Here is a 24,457-nt window from a genome sequence, read left to right as displayed (position 1 = left end):
GCTTGCTAACACCATCTTGGCAACGCTTGAGCAAAAATTGGCCTTAAAAACAATGAAAAATGTAAGTCTTACAAATTGTTTTAACACAAATTTCACGAATCAACTTATGCAAGTGCAAGGGCGCGCAAGCTTTTTATGGTTTTAATATGAAATTCGTGAAGTGTGGAGGAGATTAAAAAAATAAAAAATAAATAAAAACCATCCAAAAATAGCTTAAATACAACAGTAACCAGACTCATAACAGTTGAACAGAAGAATCTAAACTCAGCTACAAAATACAGTGCCAGAGAAGTGAATCAAAAACCTCGTTCATTTTACCAATTTAAATTTTCAATTCTAATTTTACTACTGTTAAAAGCTCCCACAAAAAATCACATCTTTTTTTACTATAATTAAAAGTTCTCATAAAGTCACATCTCAGCTCAAATAAAAAACTAAAATCGGCGAACAAAACGAGACCTAAGAATCTAGATACACATAAGGAAGCAAATGCCAACAACCAGTTATGTTTTTCATTCACATCAACCTATTTGTTTCCTATCCCTCCAAGGCTCCAACAAAAACTGCTATGCGGAATAGATCATAATCATATCAAACGAGAAGCAAAACTCTTATGAATTTATGACATCCATAGAAATTAATTTTCCTGTACAATTATACTTCTTATAGAATAGTAAAGGTAATAGTAAAAACTATAAAAATTACAAAAAAGCTACAATCAAGAAAACACAAGTCTCCATAGGCACCGGAAAAGGATTACGCCCCACATCATAGCAGCCAAAATTATGAACCAACGAATAGAATATAAATGCCGACAGAGAAACCTGTAAAAAAGTTATGATGATGATGGTGGTGATTAACAACGTAGACGGCCCGGTTTGAATTACTAGGGAATAAATTCCACGTTGTTATGTCCCAATTCCAGCACAACAATCAAAGGGAAGATCTGTCTCCTGTGTAAAGACTAAAGCCACAGAAGGTTGTCTGGTTGAACATGAAATATACATTATGCAAGTCAGGGTGTTCGATCACAGGAAAAAAAGAAAACCAATTCTCCAAGATCATTGATTATGCGCTTGTGCGAAAATAACCATACAGTTTCACCAAGACGTGACAACTAACTATTCTACTTTTTCCCCGGAAACGGCGTTAACAAACTTTCCCCCAAAGCTTAAATGGCATAGGATCTACACCTGAAAACTGAATACTAAACCTTAGCACAGGAAATTTTGCCCATCAAACATGAGTATGAATCTATACGCTAAGTGCTATCTCAAGTCCCAATCACTATTGTAACCATAAAAGATAATATCTAGAAGACTGAGCTTGCACTAAGATGCACTCCTAATTTCCTCAACCTTGAGTTGAACAAAATTTTTAATGAGAAAGATCGAAATCCTCTTCTTATGGGAATTAGAAGTTCAAACAATTGTCACGCAATCAAACCTTATAAGCCATTCAATTTCACCCAGAAAGAAATCCCACCAAGAATGTTTCAACTGCAATCTCAAGTCGCATTTCATAAAACACTTGTTTCAGAAACAAAAGTAGCACATGACCCTCAAATGTTTATTCCCATACCTGAATTTTCAATATTTGACAAAATCTATCACTTCTACTCCTAAAAGACGGGCACCAAAAACAAAATGCAATTCTCGTTCCTACTAGCAGCAGCACTTTTTCCTCATAAAAAAATAATAAATATAAACGAAATTCTGATATACTTTAGCAAATAAGTTCCTTGAACAACACAAAAGAAATATCGCATTCCTCACTCCATGTCAGGCAGGCAGAAACACATAAGATCCTCTACCCTAATCAAAAGAAACCACTGATAATAGATTATGAAAGTTCCTGACAATATCTAAAAGCACCATAATTCCACCAGTGGTTGCGAATCTGCCACCTCTGTCTCACTAGGCAACCATCGAGGTCATCTTCCACAAAAGCCCCCATCTGAATATTTCAAATTAGTATCCTATCTCCATGGAAGATTCAAAAAATCATAACCTGAAATCTTTTGCCTCTCCAGTAAGTCACCCACTTTATCTCCTTTAAACCACCAAGATTGTATGTCATCAAGAAATATAATCAACCCATTCACAATTATAAACATAGCAGGAAATGAAATCTGCACTCGTGCACAACAGCTCATTACTGACCTCATCAAGCTGTTCATACCTAGGGCAAACAAGGCATGTCTTGTACCATCTCCATTATATATAAGTAAATTAGTTTCTTAATCAAGACTCTTGGAGGCCAACCTAAACTAGAGAGATACGTCTAAACTCTGGATACTCTACCAAAAATTTGTAGAAAAGCAAACAAAAAACAGATGAGAAAGATAAGGAGCAAAAGCAGAATAAAGACCAAGAAGAGAAATGATATGGAACTTCAACTGCCTTTCAAACAGCAAGACATCAGTAATGAAGTGCATCCTGCATTTACATACCCAAATAAACACAATATATGAGAACCTATGAGACATTAATATAGATGAGAATACACCATGGAAAAATTGAAACCAAACATACTAACAATTAATCTTACCGGAGTTTCTTGAGTCTAGAAGTAGTAGCCACATCGAAAGGGGGGCTGATCACCCCCATAAAAAGATGAATATGGACCTCCAGCATACTGCGAGATGAGCTTATTGAATAAAATATCATCAAAATCATATAGTAGCATCAGTATCATGATAGCAAATTTCTTACATCAGGGCCATAGAAATCAGAAGAGTAGAGATTGTTGCCGCTTCCGTAATTATCTAGACAAAAAAAATACATATATAAAAAATAAGTTGATGAAACAGTAGATAAAATAAATCCCTTTACGCATATGATATGAAGTTAGTTGTAAGCACGCACAAACACTAAGAGGCAAAACCAAATGTAGCATATATACCATGATATCGATTTCCCTGAAAGGAAGACGCAGGATCAGGATAATCTAATCTTGGGCGAATTCTACTCGGCTCCACATAATCAGGGTCAGGGTCCTACATCCATTAGCATAATGCCAACTGGTAAAACATACTATGAATGATATGATTAGCAACATTTGAGTGAAAAGGTAAATAGGAAAGCTTACTCTCATGTATAATGGACGCTTCATTCCATGCATATTGTCACCATAAAGATATGAGTCGTCAAAATGACTTCCTGGAAAAGGTCTTTCAAACCTTTCTGGAGAATATGGTTGCCTCCTTGCAGGATAGTGCATTCCACGTTCTCTATCTGGCGGACCATGCCAAGGTCTATCAACATTTGGTCCAGAAACCCCACTACCTGGGTAATGACCACCTCTAAAAGCGCCTCTTCTTCCACCTGTTTTCTTTACACACGTTAGATTAATAATATAATCTATTTAGTGCTTAACCTTGCAAATTTACACACCCACACACACACAGAGATTCCAAAAAACAATATATATATATATATATATATATGATGGCAAGTCCCGCAGACAACCTCTTCCAACAAACTGTCTCCCATGAAAGTCGGGATATTGATTATCGAAGCCATGCTCATTAAGAAAACCGCTTCTACCCATTTGACCACGTCCACCATGATAAAAACCCCTGTTGCGTGGGATGTCACGGGGGAATCTTGCATTGTTGAATGGATTTCTAGCTCGGCCAAAACCCCTCCCTGTAAAGTTGGAAATAAGTGATATGGACATAACCCACCATTCCTAATGAAGCTATCATTCTAAATAAACAAAGAAATTAACAGATGGGACTACCAAATTTAGGAAAACCGCCATCACCACGACCTATTCGAAATCCACCAGACATTCCACCCTTTACAGCCTGAGTTTTGGGCAAAGGATTTGACAGTCTTGCTTTCACTTTTATCTAGTATCGCAAACGCAAACATAATATACTATCAGAAATAAATCAGACTCGCTTGAAGGTAGGTACATTAGCCCAATTATTAAACAACAATCCACATGCATGGGCAAAGAGATTGAAATTTGCGAGGAAAGAGGGAAAAACAGGAAAATAAATTATTATACAAAATCACAGATAACATTAACATGTTCGAGTCCTAAAGCCTGTTCAACTACACAATTTGTATTCATTTACTTCAAAGTCCCTGGTACCTAATGTCTCAACAATAATAGGCTGACAAGCTTAATAAAGCCATACCTTTGAGTTCCCATCAGCAAACTCCGAATTGTTTATACCATCAATACAAGCAACGGCTGCTTCATGGGTAGAGAAATCAACAAAACCAAAATCCTCTCTCTTTGCTGTTGACATATTCCGTGCCAGGCAAATACGTATAATTTCTCCATAACCTTTAAATTGCTCTCTTACCCAGTCTTCGTCCCAATGAGGTGGAAGCCCGTCAACAAATACTGACTTAACTTGGGCCATGATGTTTGGATCAGGCTCGCGTAAAGGTTCAGCAAAAGCAACTTTGGCAGTTCTCTCAAGGTGGCCAAAAATAACGTCAGGTTTTTGAAGTCTCTTGTAAGCAAACATGGCATCAGCATGACATGAGAACTCAATGAATGCAAAACCCCGGCTCAACCCTTCACGTTGAAGGTCAGGAACGAGAGTAATGTTCTCAACACCCTCAACGCCATATTCCTTCAGCTTTTGGTTAATCTGACATGCCACATAGTATAAAGAACTATTACAACCTAAAGAATACATGTGCCTAGAAATTATTTGTTGATATACTAAATTATTCGCATCTAATCACTCACAGCTTCCTTGGTCCATGTATTGCAGATATTGCCCAAGAACAACGTGTCATTGTCCTCACTTGGTGCGGTCCCACATCTCTTTCCATGAATCTGCATTGGTTTGAACATATCAGAACAGAACTAAACTTATCGATACATAAAGGAAAGAAAGCTAGGTAGAATCATACAACTGGGTTTTTCATTTCTGACAATGCTCGCTTTGCGTGCTCCTTCTTTGCATATTCCACAAAAGCATATCCCTTATTCTTATTCGTCAAAGGACTTTTGTGCAACCTAATTTCAACTATTTCTCCCATCTTCTCAAAGACCTTTCTCACATCCTCCTCCACAGCATCTCGATCCAACCCACCAACAAACACCTCCCTCTCTTTCCTGTTCTTCCGCTCCTTCACGATTGCCGTCAATTCCCTCTGTTCCTCTTCCAGTGCCTTAGTTTCCTCAGCAGGCTCATCTGTATCATTCTCTCGAAGCTCTTCATCTTCATTTTCTCCAAGATCCAACTTTTCCCCGTATTCCACTCCCTCATCACCATCAAACTCCTTTACAGACTCAGAAACTTCTCCTTGCAATCCCTCTTTCACGTCTTCTTCCATTTTTGAAGACCCAACATCGAGCTGCTCCTTATCTCCACCATCCGTCAACTCCTCTTCTACTTTCTCCGCTTTCTGTTCATCCTTTCCAGTTCCACCATCAGACGCTTCATTTTTCAATATCACACTAGACTCCACAACGCAAGGTTTTCCTTGTTCTGCAGTATCTCCAACATGTCCACGAGAACTAATTTCCGGTTCCTTCATAGAAGATTCTCCAACATTTTCAACAATGGGTTCTTCAACCTCTACATCCTGACCTTCCTCCACTGCAGATTCTCGGGTATTTTCGTCACTATGTTGACAGTGTTCTTCAACTCCTTCCACAACCTCTGACACCCCCACTTCCTCCTTTGATTCTTCAGTTTTCCCCAGAACTAAAGACTCCTCCGGTTCAGGCATCCGCGAGACACCGCCTTTTTCTGAGCTACGCGTCCTCATCTTCGCTGGCGTTCTTCTCGCAAATGACTTCGTGACTCTACCGGCTCTCGCCGTCGTCGGTGTCACCTCAACAGAACCAGGCGTTGCTTCACCTTCTTCACCTACTCATCAAGCACAAACACAACATTGGAAAACCAAAACACTAATCTCTATAATGCCGAACCATAAAAATTCAAAAAATTGATTCCAAACCGAATTGATCAATTCAAACCCTGAGAACCATAATCTATATTGTCCGATTATCAAAAGTCGTCACAAAATTGATTCCGAACCTAATTGATCGATTCAAAACCCTATGAACGAAAATTGAATTCAGCGATTAAGAAAAAAAAATAATAATAAACCGTTCGGGACTAACTAACCGGATCTTTGTTCTGGTTTTTCCGTCATCGGCGGAGTATTTTGGTTCTTCTTCAGCTGCTTGGCTCTGGCGGACGGTTTCCTCGCCGGCGGCGTCTTCTTTGGCGTCGCCGCCGATATGGGCGTGTCCGCTGTACGAGTTTTCATGGTGATGATGATAACTTAGAGACGAAGGAATTCGATTGTTCTGCGGAATTGGAAGCTGAAAGATGGTAAAAAACTAAAACCCTAGGGGACGACTGAACCCGGGAAGAGAAACAAGTAATGGGAAACGCTCAAGTTGGTTAATGGATAAAATTTTGCAGCAAGGACCTGTGTTGTGTAAATATAAGCCTAATTCGTTTTATTAATTTGAGTTCTTACGATTAAAAATTTTTAAAAAATATTATATTTAATTTTTTTATTATAATAAATTTTTTTTAAAAAATATCACATTTTAATTTAAATTAAAAATCTAAATTATAAAGAATGTCATAATATAAAGATGATGATGACCCGCAGTTAAATATAAATCTGGGTCCTTTATGGAAATACAAAATTTAAAAATGACAATAAATATGGTGTCGTTAATGCACGTGGGAAAAAAAAACCGACCATCATTGAGGAAACGGCAATAAATGTACGTCAGTTTAATTTTGCAGCAAATTCACAATTGCTTTTAGGACAAATTACACGTTTTCCCAACCAAGTTAAAGGCCTCGTCATATCTCTAACTTCAATTTTGCTTTTTTCCTTCTGAACTTTAATAATTATTGTAAATTTTCCCTCTCAACAGAATTTTTAGCGAAAAAATGTCACGTAAAATATTAAAACTAACCAAAAAAAACCTCTAATTTTTAATAAAAGTAACACATATCACATAAATAATGAGAGTTGTTAAACTATTTTAGTACATAATTGCTCTATTAACTCATCTTCATTAGTCACACATAAGTGTAATTATGTAATAAGAATTGTCATTTTTTTATTATAATAAAGGCACGTTTAGTTCACTGATTCGAGTTTTTAATTCGAATTGAGATGTAATTTTATGTGAGAGCTTTTTACTATAGCAAAAAAGTTAGATGTGATTGTTTGTGAGAGCTTTTTACTGTAGCAAAACTCGAATTCTAAACTCGAATCAGCGAAATGAATGGAGCTTAACTTTCTCTTAGTTTACTTGACCTAAGGAACCTTAGATGTTCATTAATGGTGACCAACAACAATAACATAAGTAAGAATTTGATAGAAAAGAAAAATTTACAGGAGTTGCTAAAGTTTGGGAGAAAAAACTAAAATTCAAATTTAACAAGTATTTTGTGATAAGGTCTATAATTCGAGAGCAAAACGTGTAATTTGTCCTTGCTTTTATCGTTAAGGATATAGCCTATTAAAAAAACCTTAATCTCACCAATACCCCTAAACTTGAAATAATTCTTAATTTCCCTTAAAAACATTAAAACTATTACTTTATCACCTCAAATTTTAATTTTCCATTTGACTCTATTTGTCAGAAATTTTGTTAAAGCCAGACAAGAAAAAGTATAGTATGATCATTAGAATCTGTTAAGAACAAATGGAAAAAGACCACGTGATAAGGTTAAATCCTCTCTTTTTCTAAATGATTTAACAAAATATTATAACAAAAGGGATTATATAGGAGCAAATCAAGCTTTAAGAGAGGTAAAGTAGGAGTTTTATAAGTTTAGAATTTAAACTAAGAATGACTGGTCCAGAATACCGGTCAGATTAACTCAAAATAAAAAATAAATAAATAAATTGTCATGGAACGACAATAGTAAGTACAGTGTCGTTAAATTAACATAACAAACGACTACAAATATGGAGTGGGAAACGACAATTACGACGACATTGTCAGGAAACGACAACTGTTATGGTCGCGCTACTTGTTTAACAAAATGACAGACATAAACGACAACAAATACAGTGTCGTCAAGAGTGGCCCAATCATTACGGGTTAAACAAAGCATTCGGTTGAAGAAGTTGGAGAAGGCAGTTGCAGACTTCGCGGCACTCTTTCTTCCGTTCTCCGATCGGCCACGGCGTAGCCGCGTAGGCGTAGAATTACAGAGTAGCACCAACGAAACGGTGGCGTTTCAGTCATGGGAGCTTCAGAGTCTGCCCTTTCAAGCTCACAGGTAGAAATGAATGGCGAATTCACCAAAAAAAAAAATTTTTTATTTGCTTTTTGACCCTAAATTTTCCTGTCTTTATTTTCTGAACACAAAATCCGATTTTTCATGCGCGAAGAGGCCTGCCGATGAAATCACGACCGTGACGGAGCGATCGGAAGTCGCCGATCCTATCTTAGAGAGGCTCAAATCCCTCAAAATAGTGAGTTTTCTCTTTTTAATTTAGGGTTTTTTTCAAAACTTTGGCTCAAAGATCAAGGTTTGAGATATTGTGAATCGCAGTCGACGCCAATACTGACGTCGCCGCCGACCGAGAGCAGCTTGACCGACATTCTAGTGAGGAAACCTTCATCTTCGGCTCCAAGTATGCTTTTTTTTTAATATATTTTTTTCATTTCGGAATTCAAGATTTTTTAAGAGTGTATTCATCTTGCAGTAAATTTGTGTGCATTAAACGAGTATGATTTGAAGAGAATGACAATTTTTTTATTTTAAATATTTAATATGTTTGATTTGAACTTAGGTACTGTGGATCCTAAGGTGTTATTGGAACTATTCTCAATGTACCGTGACTATCAGGAGGAGAAGGCCAAGAAAATTAGCAAAAACCAGGTTTTTTTTTTTTTTGGGGTTCTTCTTAGAATTAGAAGATAGAAAACATAATATTGACCAGTTTTAAGCAGACATAATATCCACTTAGTTGTGTGTTTACACTGGATTAGTTTATTGTGAATCCTTAATCACCATATATATTGTTCATTTTCTCTTTCATAGTTAGATCTGAGGTTTTTTTTTTCTTTTTTCAATTTTGACAGTTCGATCCCAGACGAGCGTTAAAAATGTTAACAATATCCATGTGCAATCTAAGTTAATGTCCAATGGGCTCGTATTTTTAATGTCTGAACTCTGAAATATGCCATAATTTCTAGTGGCTTAGAGGAATACACTTTTTGGAATTCAAATGTTCCTGTTGTGGAAAATGTAAGCCTAATTTTCACGTCAAAGTGATGCAGAAGATGAATAACTAGACTTTAAAAGGGATATATAGAGCCTGATTTAGTCCTTGTTTCTGAACATTAGCTATAACATGTTGTAATCTTGTTTGTCATTAGTTGGAAGTTGATAGTTCAATGATTTTAAGTAGTTAGATGATTAACCCCTGCTTCTAAATTTCACTAAGTTGTCAAGGATTAGCAGTGCTTGGGAATTTGCTTGTTTTACTATGTATTATAAACTTTGTACTAAACGCGACCTAATGCGGTGTAAAATGTATCAGGAAGAAATAGAAAACAAGATTGAAGTTGCAGATGCCTTGGCTGTTAAGCTTCTTCAACGTCTTAACTACTCAGTAGCAGCAATGAAGATCACTTCACAGAATTTATCAGAGGGTATCGTCGAAAATCACTCTCTCTCTCCTCTCTCTCTCTCTCTCTCTCAGTTACTTTACCGGCTGATTCTATTGATCATTTTCATCACTTGCGGGGTTTCTTTTAGTTTCACACTGGAATTTGCAGTTCATGCATTGCAGGTGGAGATTGGGGAACTTAAAGGGAGGTTGACAGAAGTTATTAGCAATTGTGATGCATTATGCAGGAGAATAGCAACAGAAGGACCAGAATCTCTTCGGTCATCCGTTAAGCCATTTGCAGTCGCCGCAGCTAGTCCAGAAAATGGTTCTGGCTCATCTTCTCTACAAAGCGTGATTCAAATTCAAAGAAGCCCACCTTCAGAAACCCAAAGCGTGATTCAAATTCAAAGATTCCCACCTTCAGAAACCAAGTTAGACTGACATTTTGGCATTTTCTTTCTTTCTACACGCTTGAATTGAGTTTTAGATTCCTGATCACAATTGTTCTATTCTTTTGTTGGACTAGTAATGTTTTGGAACTGAAGAAAACAACCAATGAAGTTATATATATACTGATTTTGATTCACAAGTGCTATTTTACCTTCATGTTTTGACGAGACATCTTTGATCAACAGACGTATCAATAACAGAACGGAAAGAATAAGAAAATGACATGGGCAAGCAACAAAACTACCACAAATAAAATATGTTTTTGTCTCCATTGGCAAGGCCAAGATTAACAAATATACCAACAAGATCACTACATATAAACATCACTACCAACCTAACAAGTTGCTCTCAAAACTAAATCTATAATTGTGTGAAGATCCATTCACTAATATGATATGGCTATTATTGTCGAATCTTAGACAGACACCATCACGTGAGGTAATTGAAATACTTGCAAGTTATTTTCATTTAGCAGGTGACATGCCAATTCTTCAATTTAACCAGAAGAACTCCTACTACCGACATAAACTATAGGGGAAAAATTTGAGCTTTACCACCTAAGTACATTGTCAAGGGAAGATAATCAATTCCATTAACATAGATATAGAGACCCATAATTGTTTTCATTCTATCAAGATTTCCATCTGATACACATAAATGAAAAGTCAGTGACTTGCATAAGATATATTTTGTAACTTCTTAATCCAATGAATCAATTAACAAAAAAAGAAGTGGAACAACAACAATAACAGCAACAACAGCAACTTAATCGATGTGAGAAAACGAAACAAAAACACAAAATTAACTACAAACCAAACTACATCTTATATTTTATAGCTCTTTTTAAAAGAAACTCCTCCAGTTGTAATTGAAATCCCTCCACCACCAACAAAAACTCACAAATCATGGCTGTTGTTGTGCATCCATGTATCCAGCATCAACAAGCACCTTCTCTCTCTTAGCCAACTCAATATCCTCATCCACCATCATCTTCACCAGTTGCTCGAACCCGACTTTCGGCTTCCACCCCAGAACCTCCTTGGCCTTGGTGGCATCACCCTTGAGGTTATCCACCTCCGCAGGCCTAAAATACCTCTTGTCAATCACAACATGGTCTCTCCAGCTCAACCCCACGTATCCGAACGCCGCCTCAAGGAACTCCTCCACCGTGTGTGACGCCTCCGTTGCGACGACATAGTCGTCGGGCTTCTCCTGCTGCAGCATCATCCACATTGCCTCAACATAGTCCCCGGCAAACCCCCAATCTCTAGAAGCCTGCAAATTCCCCAGAAACAGCTTATTCTGCAGCCCAATCTTGATCCTCCCGACCGCTCTCGTGATCTTCCTCGTCACAAAATTCTCCCCGCGGCGAGGCGATTCGTGATTGAACAGAATCCCATTGCAAGCAAAGATCCCGTACGCCTCGCGGTAGTTAACGGTGTACCAATGCGCGGCGCATTTGGAGACGGCGTAAGGCGATCTCGGGTGGAACGGCGTCGTCTCGTCCTGCGGCGGCGGAGTGGACCCGAACATCTCGGAAGATCCAGCCTGGTAGTACTTAATGTGGGACCTACCGGTGGCGGAGATGTGGGACCGCACGGCCTCGAGGAGGCGGAGGGCGCCGGTGGAGACGACGTCGGCGGTGTAGTCGGGGATCTCGAAGGAGACGGCGACGTGGGACTGGGCGGCGAGGTTGTAGACCTCGTCGGGGAGGATGGTGTCGAGCCAGCGGCGGAGGGAGGAGGCGTCGGAGAGGTCGGCGTAGTGAAGCTTCATGCGGGCCTTGTGGGCGTTGTGGGGGTCGATGTAGATGTGGTTGATCCGCTGGGTGTTGAAGTTCGACGACCGTCGGATCAGGCCGTGGACCTCGTACCCTTTCTCGAGGAGGAACTCCGTCAGGTACGATCCATCCTGCCCGGTTATGCCGGTGATCAGCGCGATCTTCCTCGGAGATTGAGCCGGAGCCTCGCCGTTGATTGCGGCAGATTCGGAACCGGAATTGGAATTTTCTTTCTCGGACGCCATTGTTGTTGTTTTTTCCTTTTTTTTCTTCTTCGAGGGGTGTTTGGGAGGGAGGAAAATGAGGGGGAATTTAAGGGAGTTGGGGAGCCGGATCTAAAAGCTCTTTTTTGCTCTCTTCTCTGTGCAGGACGAAGACGCGATTTTTCCGTTCTACGTTCTGGTCGAATAGGAGAGGGACACGTGGAGAGGGAGGGTCCGTGTGGTCAATACGTAAGGGGACACATGTGAGTGTTGACGATACGATTGTGTCCTTGGGGCGTCGGTGATGGCAAATGTATAATAATACTTGTGCACTTCGCGGATTCGAATTTTTAATTTGAGTTGAAATGTTATATTTTTTTAAAATTTTTTACTGTAGCACAAAAAATTGATGTAATATTTTTTAAAAAATTTTTTATTGTAAAAATATAAAACTAAAAACTCGAATCGGTGAAATGAACGAAACAATATATTTTTTTTGCTCAATAAGAAGTGAGGGCAAATTTATGCTCTAATCTCTACCCTTTGTTTGGGAAGGTTTGTATTTTTACTAAAGAAAATAAATATAAATTAAGACTTTTTAATTAGTGTTTAAATAGCTATTAAACTCTCAATTGATGCAATGGGGAGGTTTCTTAATCCCCAACATAACCTTACTACTATAAATACATTCTTAGGTCTCGTTCATTTCACCGATTCGAATTTTGTTATAGTAAAAAATTTTTAGAAATAATCACATTTAATTTTTTTGTTACAATAAAAGGCTCTCACATAAAGTTACATCTCAACTCGAATTAAAAATTCGAATCAGCGAACTAAACAAATCCTTAATAATTCATTAAATTAGATATTTTTTGTTTTTTTATTGCCCCTTGGTGTTTGGCAAATATAAAGATTGGAAGGAGAATTGAGATTTACCTTCTTAGGGTGTTCAACAATTACAAGTTAATTGATGACGCCTACACACTAAAAAAATTATGAGAATAATAACTGAAGATCAAAAGATTGATGTATGATAACACTTTTATTTTACGTATTATAGTTTGCGAAGATATAACAACAGTATAAGTTTATTTAGTTCACAGATTTAAATTAAAAAATTTAAGCATAAATTTAAATTTATGAGAGAAAATGTATTAAAAAATTTAAACAGCATTTTAGATTTATGAAACAAACGCGTGATGTATTCATTTGTCTTGTAGGAGTTGCTACATCCTTTCAAATCAATCTTATATGGAATCAATTTTATCAGCATCAGTCGTGTTGAAAGACAATCGAAAGTCCATATTACATATATTGTTAGCGCAGTATTCCTGAAAAGACGGATTATAATCCATTAATTTGATAGAGCACGTAAGAAATTTTTATCATTTTCCTTAAATTAGGAAACTAGTGTACTGAAAAAAGGAAACGAGTTTAGAATTTGAGTTTTATTACAGTAAAAAACTCTCAGAAATAGTCACATTTAATTTTTTTATTATAACAAAAAATTTTTACATAAAATTATATCTCAACTCGAATTAACGAACTAAACGGACTTTTAGATTATGTTATTGTGAACAAGTCATGAGATTTGCCTAACATTTCAAGAAAGTCATTCCAAATTAACTGAAGCATTTATATCTCGAGGCATTGTCAACAAGCAAATTTATGCGATTACACAAATCGAAATAAAGGTTGCAACTAGAATTGAACCTATTTTCCTTAATATGTAGTTGTTTAATCATGTACAAAGAAATGGTTGTTCAATTACATTTACATAAACTTGTGGTTTTGACTTTTAAAGGCTAAAAGAAAGGTTTGTCCGCTAGAAAACTATAACCTAGTTTCCCAAAACAAATTACCATTATTAATATTGCTAATTTATCTTTTAGAGTTCTTTTTCTTTCTTTCTTTCTTTTTTTTTTTGGGAGGAAAGTATAAATATCATTACGTGTCAGTAATTAAAATATCAGAATAAAAGACACATTAAAACGATATGAAGAAGAATACTCCATTCATTTTACCGATTCGAGTTTATAATTCGAATTTTATTACAGTAAAATGCTCTAAAAAACAGTCACGTCTATATTTTTTATTATAGTAAAAAACTTTTATATAAAGTCATATCTCAACTCGAATTAAAAATTTAAATCGGCGAACTAAACGGGTAAAAAAATAACGAAAAGATCCTTCAGAAACAAAGCAATAATAACGAAAAGAAAGATGTAAGGGGAAAAAAAAGGACGTGTTTGATTCTTTTTTTTTGCCCGTTTCAGGTTCAGTCAAAACGACGTGTTGTTTCTCCTTGTAATCAAATAGAAACGACACGTTGAATTATCAAATAAGGGCAGCGAGTTTTTTTTTTTTTTTCCACAAGTAACCGACATCAAAACAAGTTATAACTCATAGATTAGAGTAAATAGCATCGTTTCACCCTAAGCTATTTGATTATTATATAATGGATCTCGTACTTTTAATTTTGATAAAATGCATTATAAATTTTAAAATCAATAATAATTGAAGTCTAATAGCCAACAAATTTATTAAATTGATGGTTTATGATAGAGATTTGCACATAAAAAGGCTTAAATCGTCATTTCTCAAATTATATCACGTGTAAATTTCGTGTCTCGAACTCTCAATTTGATAACGCTATTAATTATTAGACTTCATTGGCAATTGATTTTACAATCCAGTGTGCATTTTGTCAAAATTGAAAGTTTGAGATCCATTATGCAAAAAAAAAAAAAAAAACACATAATTTGGGGTGTAACAATGCAATTTCTATATAATTTTGGTTTATTAGCATTCTTAGTCATTTAACCACGAGTATTCTTATATTTTGATCCTCACTTTTAATTTTGATGAATTACTTGTTGAACCTTGATTTTTAACAATTTTTTATACCTAACACTAAAATTGATGAACGGTTTTTAAAATTTAACATAATTAATCATGTATCAATCACATGAAAACTTGAAATTTTATACAAATAGTTTTGGTTTATGAAAAATGTTCTCATCTTACTGTTAAATCTCATTCAAAATTAAAACATTTTGCACTTAATTTAACTATTTATATAAAGTTTCTAATTATTAACAACAAAGACGTAATCATCTATGTAACATATCGCAAACTATCATTAATTTTAACATTGAGAACTAAAAATGTCAAAAGAAAAAAAAAGGTTCTAATCTTAATTTGTTAAAATTAAAAATTCTAATTCTAAACTTTTTTTTTAATTTTAACAATTGAATTTTTAATTTTAACAAATTAAAATTAAACTGTCACAACCCAAAAAATAGGGCCGTGATTATTGGGGTTTAATTTAAAATTTAACTTAATTAAACTGGACTGTTTAACAAAAATCACAAAAAAAATAAATACATAAATATTAATATAGTTTGCTCCGGAGACTTTTTTTCACAAATAATATTTAAAACAGTCCATAAAGTCTAAAGAAAATAGTACAACTCTGAAACAATGTCGACCAATATAGTTTACATACAGAAATACAATACATCTCAGAATTTAAAATTGTGAATCCGAAACAAACGTACCGCTTCGAATCTCACGTCCTTAATCCATTGGCATCCACTTGTCACGCTGTAAATCTAAACCGCTAACTCTGGAGGAGGGGTTTAAAACATTAAAAACATAGAAAAGTAAGCGGAATGCCCAGTAGGACATAATCTTATAAAACATAATAAATAAGGTACTCACGGTCCGAAGACATGCACTCAGAACCGATCATCCTTTTTTTTTTAAAAAGAAAATACTCACATTGTAGTAGAAAATATATGTAATATGAAAGTGTGCAAATTATCATACCACTGAGCAAGGAGTGGTAAAATGTCTGTCTAGTGAAAAAGTGCAGAGCCATAATTCCACTGAGCAAGAAGTGGATCCGTACGGGTTTCGGGACCTGCCCCTAAGGGTATGATTCTCATATCCCGATCTCTGTGGCCACCATGCGTTGTATCATTCCTTAAAAATATTTCATTTTAAGAAATGATACTCTTTAAAATCTCATTTCCAAAATCATTGGAAAACTTAATAGCATTATTCATGCTATTTCATTTAAAATCATTTTCTTTCAACATGTTTTGTTCAAAAACATTTTCATTGGCCAAAATCATTTAAAGTGAGGCTAACAAAGATATGGACAAGAATATCCTACCTTTTTGGATGTCAAACCTGTGGCTATCTTCACGTAACCCTAGCTCCGCTTGCCTTAAAGCTTTAATATTCGACATTCTCCACTAGCTTTATCACAAAAGCAATATCTTAGGAAGTATTTCTCATTCCTAAAAGGAATTAAGCTCAATCATGTTTAATTGTTTCATATTAGTGTGTATTGACTCAAATTCAAGTTTCACAAATGAGTTTATAATTAGTTTGAGGGTTCTTTAAGGATTGAAATCCAATCCATGGGTTTAGTTTGCTATTTAATTTCAGTTTAAAAACAAGTTTTTAAAGAAATTTCGGCAGCATGCCAGCATAAATAGGAAAAATATCAAACCTGCAAGTCAAGCTCAATTTCAAAATAGATTATCCATAATCCATCAAAACCAGTTTCCAATCAATTAAACAAGTCCAATAACTAAAAACTCCTAAATTTAATTCAATTCTAACAACAATTTTTTAAATCCAAACCCTAACTCAAAATTATTCAAATCTAACTAAAATTAAACTTTCTCAAGCTTAAGATTCGAATCAAATAGTGGGTTTCAAGGGGTTTTACCTCAAATTAGTTGATGGAGCTTTGTTTCCCTCAGTTTCTCTCATTTACGTTTTTTTTTGTGTGTCTCTCGACCAAACTGCCGAGTGAGAGAGAGAGAGAGAGAAACTCAGAGAGAGCAAGGGAGAGAGAGAGATAGAGGCTGGCGGGAGAGAGAGAGCCCGGAGGAGGTGGCCGGCGGTGGAAAAAGAGAGAGAGAGGGAGGTGGCTGGTGGTGGGGTGGGAGAACCAGAGAAGAAAGAAGAAAAAGAAAAAGAAAGAAAGAGAGAGAGGGGGGCTGGGCTGCATGGGAAGGGAAAAAAAAGAAAAAAGAAAAAAAGAAAAAGGAAAAAGAAAAGGAGAAAAAAAAGGGGAAAAATGAAAATGCATTAAAATTTAAGTGTATTTCCAAAAAAATTTTGGGTGAAATTATAAGTATTGAAAATAATTTAAAGTCCCTTGATTAATTGTGAAAATCAAATTAGGCACACTAATAACTCATAATTTAGCATAATTAACATGTTTAATTCTGGAGGGCGTTATAGAAACACACATGTGAAGGTGTTCCCATGGTATGAATGCACAACACAGTGTGAATTCATAACACCTCCTTAATATAACTCTAAATTACCCAATTAGTCATATTACGTAGTGTTACTTCTTAACCTCCTTTACACTTAACCTAACATCTTACACGTATTAAGAATGAAAATACGGGAAAATTTGAACTTTTAAAACTTCCTGACTAACAAAGATAATCAAAATATATGCAATACACTCTAACTGGCTGGCTAAACATATATACAATATAATACATCTATTAAAAATAGGCTTAGCCTTATACTATGTAAACCCCTATTTTTATGAATATCATTTAAAATAATTATTTAAAATATTATTTCGATTATTTAAATCTTAAAAAATTAGTAAAAATTAGAAAAATTTATATAAGTCACAAAAATTAAGGTTTTTACTCCGTTTTTCATATTCTTCATACGAAAACTTAGCTTAATTCTATTCTTAAGAATTATTATAATTTAAAAAGTTAGAAATAAGTCTGATCATGGGAATTCGAGGTTGAATGGAAGTGTAAGTTATGAATGAGCTCCTGAATACACAATTATTAGTTATTGTTGGTCAGGTAATAATGAGACTTAACACTCAATATTTCAGAGGTGTGGAGCACCACCACCGAGGAAACCTGTCACTAATGAAGACAACATACACAACTTAATACTTAATACACATTATTTACATATTCATGCATCTTAATGACACATCCAACATATAATTCATATGCATATCAATGTAAAATTATGCAATGCATTGGCCAACTAGTATGTGAGAAATTTGGGCATCACAGAATCCCTATGGGATTCAGTTGCTTGCTCTCAAGTTATCCATTTGACTTATTTGATAAGTTGTCTAATTTGAAATTCAAATTGATTTAAGTTTGAGTTAAATTGGAATTTAAATTTGAGTCAAAATTAGATTGCAAGATAAATACATAATTTTATCATATTCTTTACCTGCAGTATGCGCCTACTACAGGGAGGAATCTCCTTGTCATGGCCGACCAACATATGGATAAGGGAGAGTGAATTTTGTTTCAAAATTAAATTAGAAGTGAGAGATAATTATCAAGCTTTATTTTGGAAATAAAGATTAGACTTCTTCTGAAAGTTTGAATACTACTCTATAAATAGGAGATTACAGAAAATTGGAGAACATAGTTTTTACTCTCCTAAGCATAGAGTGGCTGAATTTTAGAGTGTGTGGAAAGAAAAATTTTCTCCCAAATTTCATGTCGTGCATGTATTAGTGTTCGTGAAAAACTTGAGTGTTTATTTGCTAATTCCATTTTTGTTTCAAGTGTGCTCCCACACACACGTCTTTGTAAATTCAAGGAATTGAAGAGAAAGATTCGGGTGTTCTAAACTAGCTTGGAGCAAGGAACGTTCGTGGTCAAATAAATAAAGTTATCGACCTAATCGTTCGTTATGTAAATAAATTAATTTGATTAATTCATTCGTGCATAAATTAATATAATATATTTTATGAATATTTTTTGTTATACACGATCTGCTAGATACATGCTTCCGCATATGAAATCTTTGTGAAACCAACATGGAGTTTGAATCCCTCACACCTAACTTTTAGAGAGAAAAAAGAGTGCATATTAATATTAGTTTAAGGGTACATTTAATCATAGAAAAATAATTAAACAATCTAAATTATACGGTAATAAAACAAAGCATAAATAAAAGAGTTGAAGCTTAAAAAGGAAAGGAAGAAAAAAGAGAAAATCACCTAAAACATTCTTTTTGGACTACCATAATGATAATTTATGAGATAAGAAAAGAATTGAAATTAACTCACCATTTTGGATTACTATGATGAACGTAAAGTATAAAATAATAATAATAAAAAGATTGAAACAAAACATAAACGGAAAAAAGTTAAAATGCTTAAAACTCAATGGACGCGTTTAGAACTCGTTTTAAAATGAATTTATTTTTTGTATGAAAATGAAAATGTTTTCAATCTCATACATAAATCATTTTAAAAAATGTGTTTGATAGTTTTATCAAGAGATTATTTTTAGTATAAAAAAACCAATTAATGTCTCTATCTCTTTCTCTCTGCTCGAGAGAGGAGAAAACGAAAACAAAAAATAAAAAATGACTAAAAGTTATTTTTCATTTTTCTCTCATTTTACACTAAATCAAAAAATCGTTTTCATTTCTCTTTTTTTGTCTTTATTGCACCAAACGCCGTTTTAGAAATATTTTTATTTTTTCTTTATCAAAAAATGTGAAAACAAAAATGAGAGAAATTTCAAACACGGTCAATGTTTTTTACTATTATTATATAATGAACAATAGTTGCACCTACAAAAAACTTTAAAGAATAGTTCACTATTATTATTATATAAGAAGATATAAAGAATTAAAAACTTTAAAGTAGAACATGATAAAAAGGTCTCATAAAATTTTGAACGTATTAGTATTTTGTTTAGTTCATTGATTTGAGTTTTTAATTTGAGTTGAAATATGATTTTATACGAGAATTTTTTACTGTACTAAAAAAGTTAGATATAATCATTTTTAAGAGTTTTTTACTATAATAAAACTCGAATTCTAAACTCAAATCAGTAAAATAAACCGAACAAACTTTATCATCTATGAATCTTTTTTTATTACAATTACAATTAAATTTAATACTAAAAAAACATGCATTGTCGATTCTAATTCTGTTGTGATTCGACGATTAAAAGCGTGTATACTATTTTGTCGTTATCTTTGATTATAATACAATCCAATCAAATCAACATTTGTAATTAACATAAATTCAATTCTAAACATTAATTATACTAAAATTAACGTATTTTTGAAGAAAAATTATATATTGAAATAACTCAATTTAAATCCAATTCTCAAATTTAAATCGTAAAAACCCATTTGAAATTAAATAATCCTAATTTATTTATAAGAATATTAATCTTAATTTATTATAATAATTTGCCAATTTAAAAACTGTGCCTACTTCGATTCTGATTCTGTTGTTTTCCTTGATAGAGGAATAATTCGATTTCCAATCAAAAGCAACGTTTATTTTATTTTTTTTAAGAGAAAATCAACGTTTATTGTGAGCTGTAAAATCTAGAAGACGCCTCTCTCTCTCTCTCTCTCTCTCTCTATAAAAGCCCCTTCATGATTCATTCAACACCACCGTCACTCTCACGAAAAAAAAAAATTCTCTTTTTCCCAAAGCAATTACAAAAGCTAAATATATATATATATATATATATAAAGAAAAAGAAAAGAGAAGAGATATACATAAGAAGACTTCTGGTTCTAGGGTTTCAATAATTGCTTCTCAGACCGTCGCCTTTTGTTTTCCTCTTCTTCTTCTTCTTCTTCTTCTTCCTGTTTCTTCGAAACTAGGGCTTTCCAGTTTCTAAATCCGATCTGTGTTTCGTCCATTGCGAATCTGATTAAAACCAATTAATCTGGAAAACAAAAATTAGCGGTAATTTGTTTTTCTTTTTGTTTGAAGATTTGTTTGTAATGAGAACGAATAGGAAGCGGTCGAGGAAATCGAACGGGGTTTCGTGGGCTCCAGGAGCCGATCTTTGTCAGGTATTATCATCCGAAAATAGATCTTTAAATCGAAGTTTTGGTTGGATTTATTGATGAACAACTCGTTAATAAATTTTAATTTTTCGTTTTGGATTTGAGGAGAAATTCCTGAGATTCAACATCTTTTTTGCCCGGTGATGTCTGTTTGGTTGATGAGAAAATAATTGTTAATTGAGATTTAGCTCCAATACGATTTTATAATAAGCTTAATGTATTTTTTTTTCTTTGACTGAGATTTAGATAGAGAGAACTTGATTAGCGTTTGATAAATAAATAAATTTGGTCACTTATTAATTCAGGCTTTAATATATTCGAATATATTTTTTTTTTCTTTGACTGAGACTGAGATAGAGAGAACTTGATTAGCGTTTGATAAATAAATAAATTTGGTCACTTATTAATTCAGGCTTTAATATATTCGAATAAATAATTATGTCAAACCAAATGAGATTAAACCTTTCTGGAACGGCGATTATCATCTAAAGAATTACTGGGCGGCTCCTAATATGAAAGTCAGCTTTATGGAGGACCATTTAAGTGTATTGTAATTGAAAATTATGTGTATAAAACAATATAAGTTTTAAGTCAACAATAGAAAGCCCCATATTTCACAAAATCTCCTGAACCTTCACTTGGTCTAATGTTTGGATCAATGCAATAACTAATTTAATCACACAAAAAAACTCGATTCAATTTCTATAAAATCATTCAATGGTTTGAAAAAAGAGATTGGCAGTTGTGGGGGTGAAAACCATCACGCCTTTGCAAGCCTTTTTTTTTTTTTTTTGTGTTAATTTGGTTAGGCGGGGCTATAATTTTACAACAGAACCGACTAAAATTGGACAAAAAGAAAAAGGAGAAGATAATAATAAAAAGGAACGAAAGCAATATATAGCAAAAGGGTATCCATCGTCGTATAAATTGGGAATGTGTTGCAAATTTAATTGATCAGACGTGGTTTATGTAAGAGACTGTTGAAGAATGAAGATAATAACGAAGAAAGTTCAGTTGATTAATGATGCTCTGAAAGATAATTGCAAGAACGAAAATTTGTTTGGTGCTTTGATGATCGCTTATTTGCTCATATGATGTAAAAGAACTCTGTTGTTTGCAAAAAAAAAAAAAAAAAAAGGTTTAATGAGGTGCTATGAGAAAATAAGATTATCCACAAATTATTCGGAGACTCTCTTTTGATATCTAAAGCTTTAATGAAGAATTGTATACAACAATATGATTCATATTTTAGGATCTTTCTCGTTCAAATTTTTATTGATTCTTTCAACTGTGGTGGGACTTTTTTGTTTCCTTTTTTGGATGAATTATGATAATTTCCTGCATTGGATGCAATAAGCATGATGAATTGGACGTGAAATCTGATATAGATATACTAGGAACTGGATATCATTTATTTAAGATAGCAAATTTCTTTCCCTTGATCTGTGTTCATTGATTCAGTTCTCTCGAATCTTTAGAGTGAACTTGTCATCATTGATCTTTGTATTGATAATTTTTGTGTGGCTAACTTTAATTAGGTGAGGCTGTTTTCCGCCGAAGATTGTCCTGCAAAAGTTGGCCTGAAATGTCAAGATGATCTTCAAGCAAAGACATCCGGGGTTCTGCCTTCGGACCCTACAGGTTATAATGAACTGCCCCCGGGGTTTGAACGCGGGTTAGCTGTGAACAAATCGGGATTGGAACCTTCTTACGTCCCGCAGGTTCAATGGAAATGCCCTCCAAAGGTAAGCTGATGGACTTTTGTTAAATATTCACCATGAAGACCTATCAACATAACTTCCATTATTAAATCACATCTGGGGCTTTAATCAAAATGCTTGCTGTTACCTTTGTCTCGACAGTTTGTTCTGAGCCAAACTTGGCTAGTCGCTGCTGGCGAGGAAAGCGAGGAGGTCAAACATCAAAAGCTGAGGGAGATGCGAGTGCTGGAAGCAGTTTATCCCCGGTCTTCTGCCATTCCTCATAGGTAAAATTTTTCTATCTAGTTTCTCGCAGGATTACATCATTTGTAGTTTCTGCATCATCATATTACTGACAGTTATTTATCTTTCTTTTCCTATAGCTCTTATGTTTCTCTGGAGTCAGAAAATGAATACTATGACAATAGCAGAACTCCAATTGTCCCGATAACTCCAATTGAAGACGAAGAACCTGCAGATACAGTTACACCATCTGATGTTGCACCATCAGTTAACACCACTACCATAAGCTCTCCACCACCATCATCCTTGTCCCAAGTTTCATTGCCATCGGAATCTCACCCTTCTAAATGCAATTCGTCTTTCCTACAATCCCTTGGCACTTCACAACCGCCATTAGAAAAACTACCCGACCGAGGTGCTGATGTACTTGCTGCTACTTCTGCCGCCTTGGCTACAATCATGAAGAGCAGCGAGAAGGGAAGCTTGATTGACACAGATTTGCTCATTAAGATATTTAGCGACCCGAAAATGATCGGGAGATTGATGAATAATGGACAACCAACAAGTGCACCAAGTGTATCAACCAAAACTACAGTAAGTGCCTCCATATCAGATTCAAGGACGGTAAGTCCATCAGTTCCCCTGCCTTCACCTGCACTCGATTTACAGAGGCCTGTAGATGAGAATTCATTCCATCCAAACGGCTTAAGAACAACCGTAAATACAACCCGTCGCCAACAAGATGCCCCTCAAGTATCTAGGTTTCAGCAAGTAGTGACACCGCCCGTTTCCATGTCGACCCCCGAGCCCTTCGTTAGTTTGCCTAGGCTGCCGGATGGAAACTTGTTTAGCGTACCAAATCGGGTGAGATACTTGGTAAATGCAGCGAGTGTTCAACCGAACACCGCTTTTGCAGTGCAAGAACGCGCACCACCGGTGAAGGATGTGAACTACTATAAGAATCTCATTAGACAACACGGAGGAGAACATGAAGAAAATAAGGATTGCGTCCTTACACAAAACGGGAAAAATTATTTTCACCTTGGTGTTCAAAACTTTAAACTGGGACAAGAGAAACCGAAGAACTCAAAACCCTGCGCGTACTTTAAAACCTCAAAGGGGTGCCGAAATGGCGCCAATTGCCCATACCAGCATGACGTTTCACTACCTTGGCAATCTGGCAAAGTAATGGAGAGCTATAGAGCAAAGAGAATGAAACTAAATGGGGAAATTAATGGGGTGATGTTAGTTTAAGAATCACTAAGGTGGTTTATTTTAAGAATCACTAAGGTGGTAGGTTTTAATGGAAAAGTAACTAAAAGATTCGACCTCTTTTTTTTAGATTTTGTGAAAAAGAGTTTTGGTTTGTAAATAATGACCTTTAAAAGAGAAGTTTGACGAAATTTTTTCATTAGTTATTTTGTGATCTTTTCTTAGCAATCTTACATTGGTGGTTTTCCTCGTCACGCGTAGGCTGGTAAACAAGTAAGGTGTGGCGGCCAAATAAAGTGGGACTATTATAATATGGTTGACGACAACTTGACAATGAAGACCAATCACTAATTTAAATCCAAGAAACTGAATGCCTATAAAAAAAATCCAAGAAACAAAACAGTAAAACAAAGGTACAAGGCAATT

General features: G+C 34.9%; 4 protein-coding genes across 4 annotated transcripts; 2 read left to right on the top strand and 2 right to left on the bottom strand.

Moving 5' to 3' along the window:
- Positions 1-650: 650 nt before the first annotated feature.
- LOC21409351 (heterogeneous nuclear ribonucleoprotein R) lies at positions 651-6,404 on the bottom strand. Its single transcript, XM_024177074.1, has 11 exons — positions 6,110-6,404; positions 4,884-5,848; positions 4,717-4,806; positions 4,151-4,615; positions 3,745-3,856; positions 3,471-3,650; positions 3,091-3,326; positions 2,905-2,998; positions 2,715-2,767; positions 2,551-2,637; positions 651-2,438 (listed from the first exon to the last, which is right to left on the bottom strand). The coding sequence occupies exons 1-10, from the start codon at positions 6,252-6,254 to the stop codon at positions 2,566-2,568; spliced, it is 2,412 nt and encodes an 803-aa protein (XP_024032842.1). The 5' UTR covers positions 6,255-6,404; the 3' UTR covers positions 651-2,438; positions 2,551-2,565.
- A 1,675-nt stretch (positions 6,405-8,079) lies between these two features.
- LOC21409350 lies at positions 8,080-10,173 on the top strand. The gene is made up of 6 exons (XM_010115071.2): positions 8,080-8,245; positions 8,358-8,441; positions 8,522-8,603; positions 8,763-8,851; positions 9,516-9,627; positions 9,754-10,173. Exons 1-6 carry the CDS (start codon positions 8,210-8,212, stop codon positions 10,026-10,028), a joined length of 678 nt encoding a protein of 225 aa, XP_010113373.1. The 5' UTR covers positions 8,080-8,209; the 3' UTR covers positions 10,029-10,173.
- Positions 10,174-10,724: 551 nt separating this feature from the next.
- On the bottom strand, positions 10,725-12,165 carry LOC21409349 (GDP-mannose 4,6 dehydratase 1). Its single transcript, XM_010115070.2, has one exon. It carries the CDS (start codon positions 12,060-12,062, stop codon positions 10,941-10,943), a length of 1,122 nt encoding a protein of 373 aa, XP_010113372.1. The 5' UTR covers positions 12,063-12,165; the 3' UTR covers positions 10,725-10,940.
- Positions 12,166-20,566: 8,401 nt separating this feature from the next.
- On the top strand, positions 20,567-24,213 carry LOC21409348 (zinc finger CCCH domain-containing protein 30). Its single transcript, XM_010115069.2, has 4 exons — positions 20,567-20,882; positions 22,415-22,621; positions 22,739-22,863; positions 22,960-24,213. Exons 1-4 carry the CDS (start codon positions 20,811-20,813, stop codon positions 24,071-24,073), a joined length of 1,518 nt encoding a protein of 505 aa, XP_010113371.1. The 5' UTR covers positions 20,567-20,810; the 3' UTR covers positions 24,074-24,213.
- Positions 24,214-24,457: the final 244 nt, after the last annotated feature.

This window comes from Morus notabilis, unplaced genomic scaffold, assembly GCF_000414095.1.
Source record: "Morus notabilis unplaced genomic scaffold, ASM41409v2 Scaffold384, whole genome shotgun sequence".
In the NCBI taxonomy this organism is placed as follows: Eukaryota; Viridiplantae; Streptophyta; class Magnoliopsida; order Rosales; family Moraceae; genus Morus; species Morus notabilis.
The sequence above is the reverse complement of the archived record's forward strand: the minus strand, read 5'-3'. Positions and strand labels throughout refer to the sequence as shown.

What these genes read in the sequence shown, in the direction of transcription:
- LOC21409348 (XM_010115069.2), top strand. Translation starts at nt 20,811, where the DNA reads ATGAGAACGAATAGGAAGCGGTCGAGGAAATCGAACGGGGTTTCGTGG. An exon ending in AATGGAAATGCCCTCCAAAG is followed by an intron (nt 22,622 to 22,738) that starts GTAAGCTGATGG and finishes TTGTCTCGACAG; the next exon opens with TTTGTTCTGAGCCAAACTTG. An exon ending in TCTTCTGCCATTCCTCATAG is followed by an intron (nt 22,864 to 22,959) that starts GTAAAATTTTTC and finishes CTTTTCCTATAG; the next exon opens with CTCTTATGTTTCTCTGGAGT.
- LOC21409350 (XM_010115071.2), top strand. Translation starts at nt 8,210, where the DNA reads ATGGGAGCTTCAGAGTCTGCCCTTTCAAGCTCACAG. An exon ending in GGCTCAAATCCCTCAAAATA is followed by an intron (nt 8,442 to 8,521) that starts GTGAGTTTTCTC and finishes TGTGAATCGCAG; the next exon opens with TCGACGCCAATACTGACGTC. An exon ending in TTCACAGAATTTATCAGAGG is followed by an intron (nt 9,628 to 9,753) that starts GTATCGTCGAAA and finishes TGGAATTTGCAG; the next exon opens with TTCATGCATTGCAGGTGGAG.
- LOC21409349 (XM_010115070.2), bottom strand. Translation starts at nt 12,062, where the DNA reads ATGGCGTCCGAGAAAGAAAATTCCAATTCCGGTTCCGAATCTGCCGCA.
- LOC21409351 (XM_024177074.1), bottom strand. Translation starts at nt 6,254, where the DNA reads ATGAAAACTCGTACAGCGGACACGCCCATATCGGCGGCGACGCCAAAG. An exon ending in ATACATGGACCAAGGAAGCT is followed by an intron (nt 4,616 to 4,716) that starts GTGAGTGATTAG and finishes GTGGCATGTCAG; the next exon opens with ATTAACCAAAAGCTGAAGGA. An exon ending in CTGATTTCTATGGCCCTGAT is followed by an intron (nt 2,638 to 2,714) that starts GTAAGAAATTTG and finishes CTCATCTCGCAG; the next exon opens with TATGCTGGAGGTCCATATTC.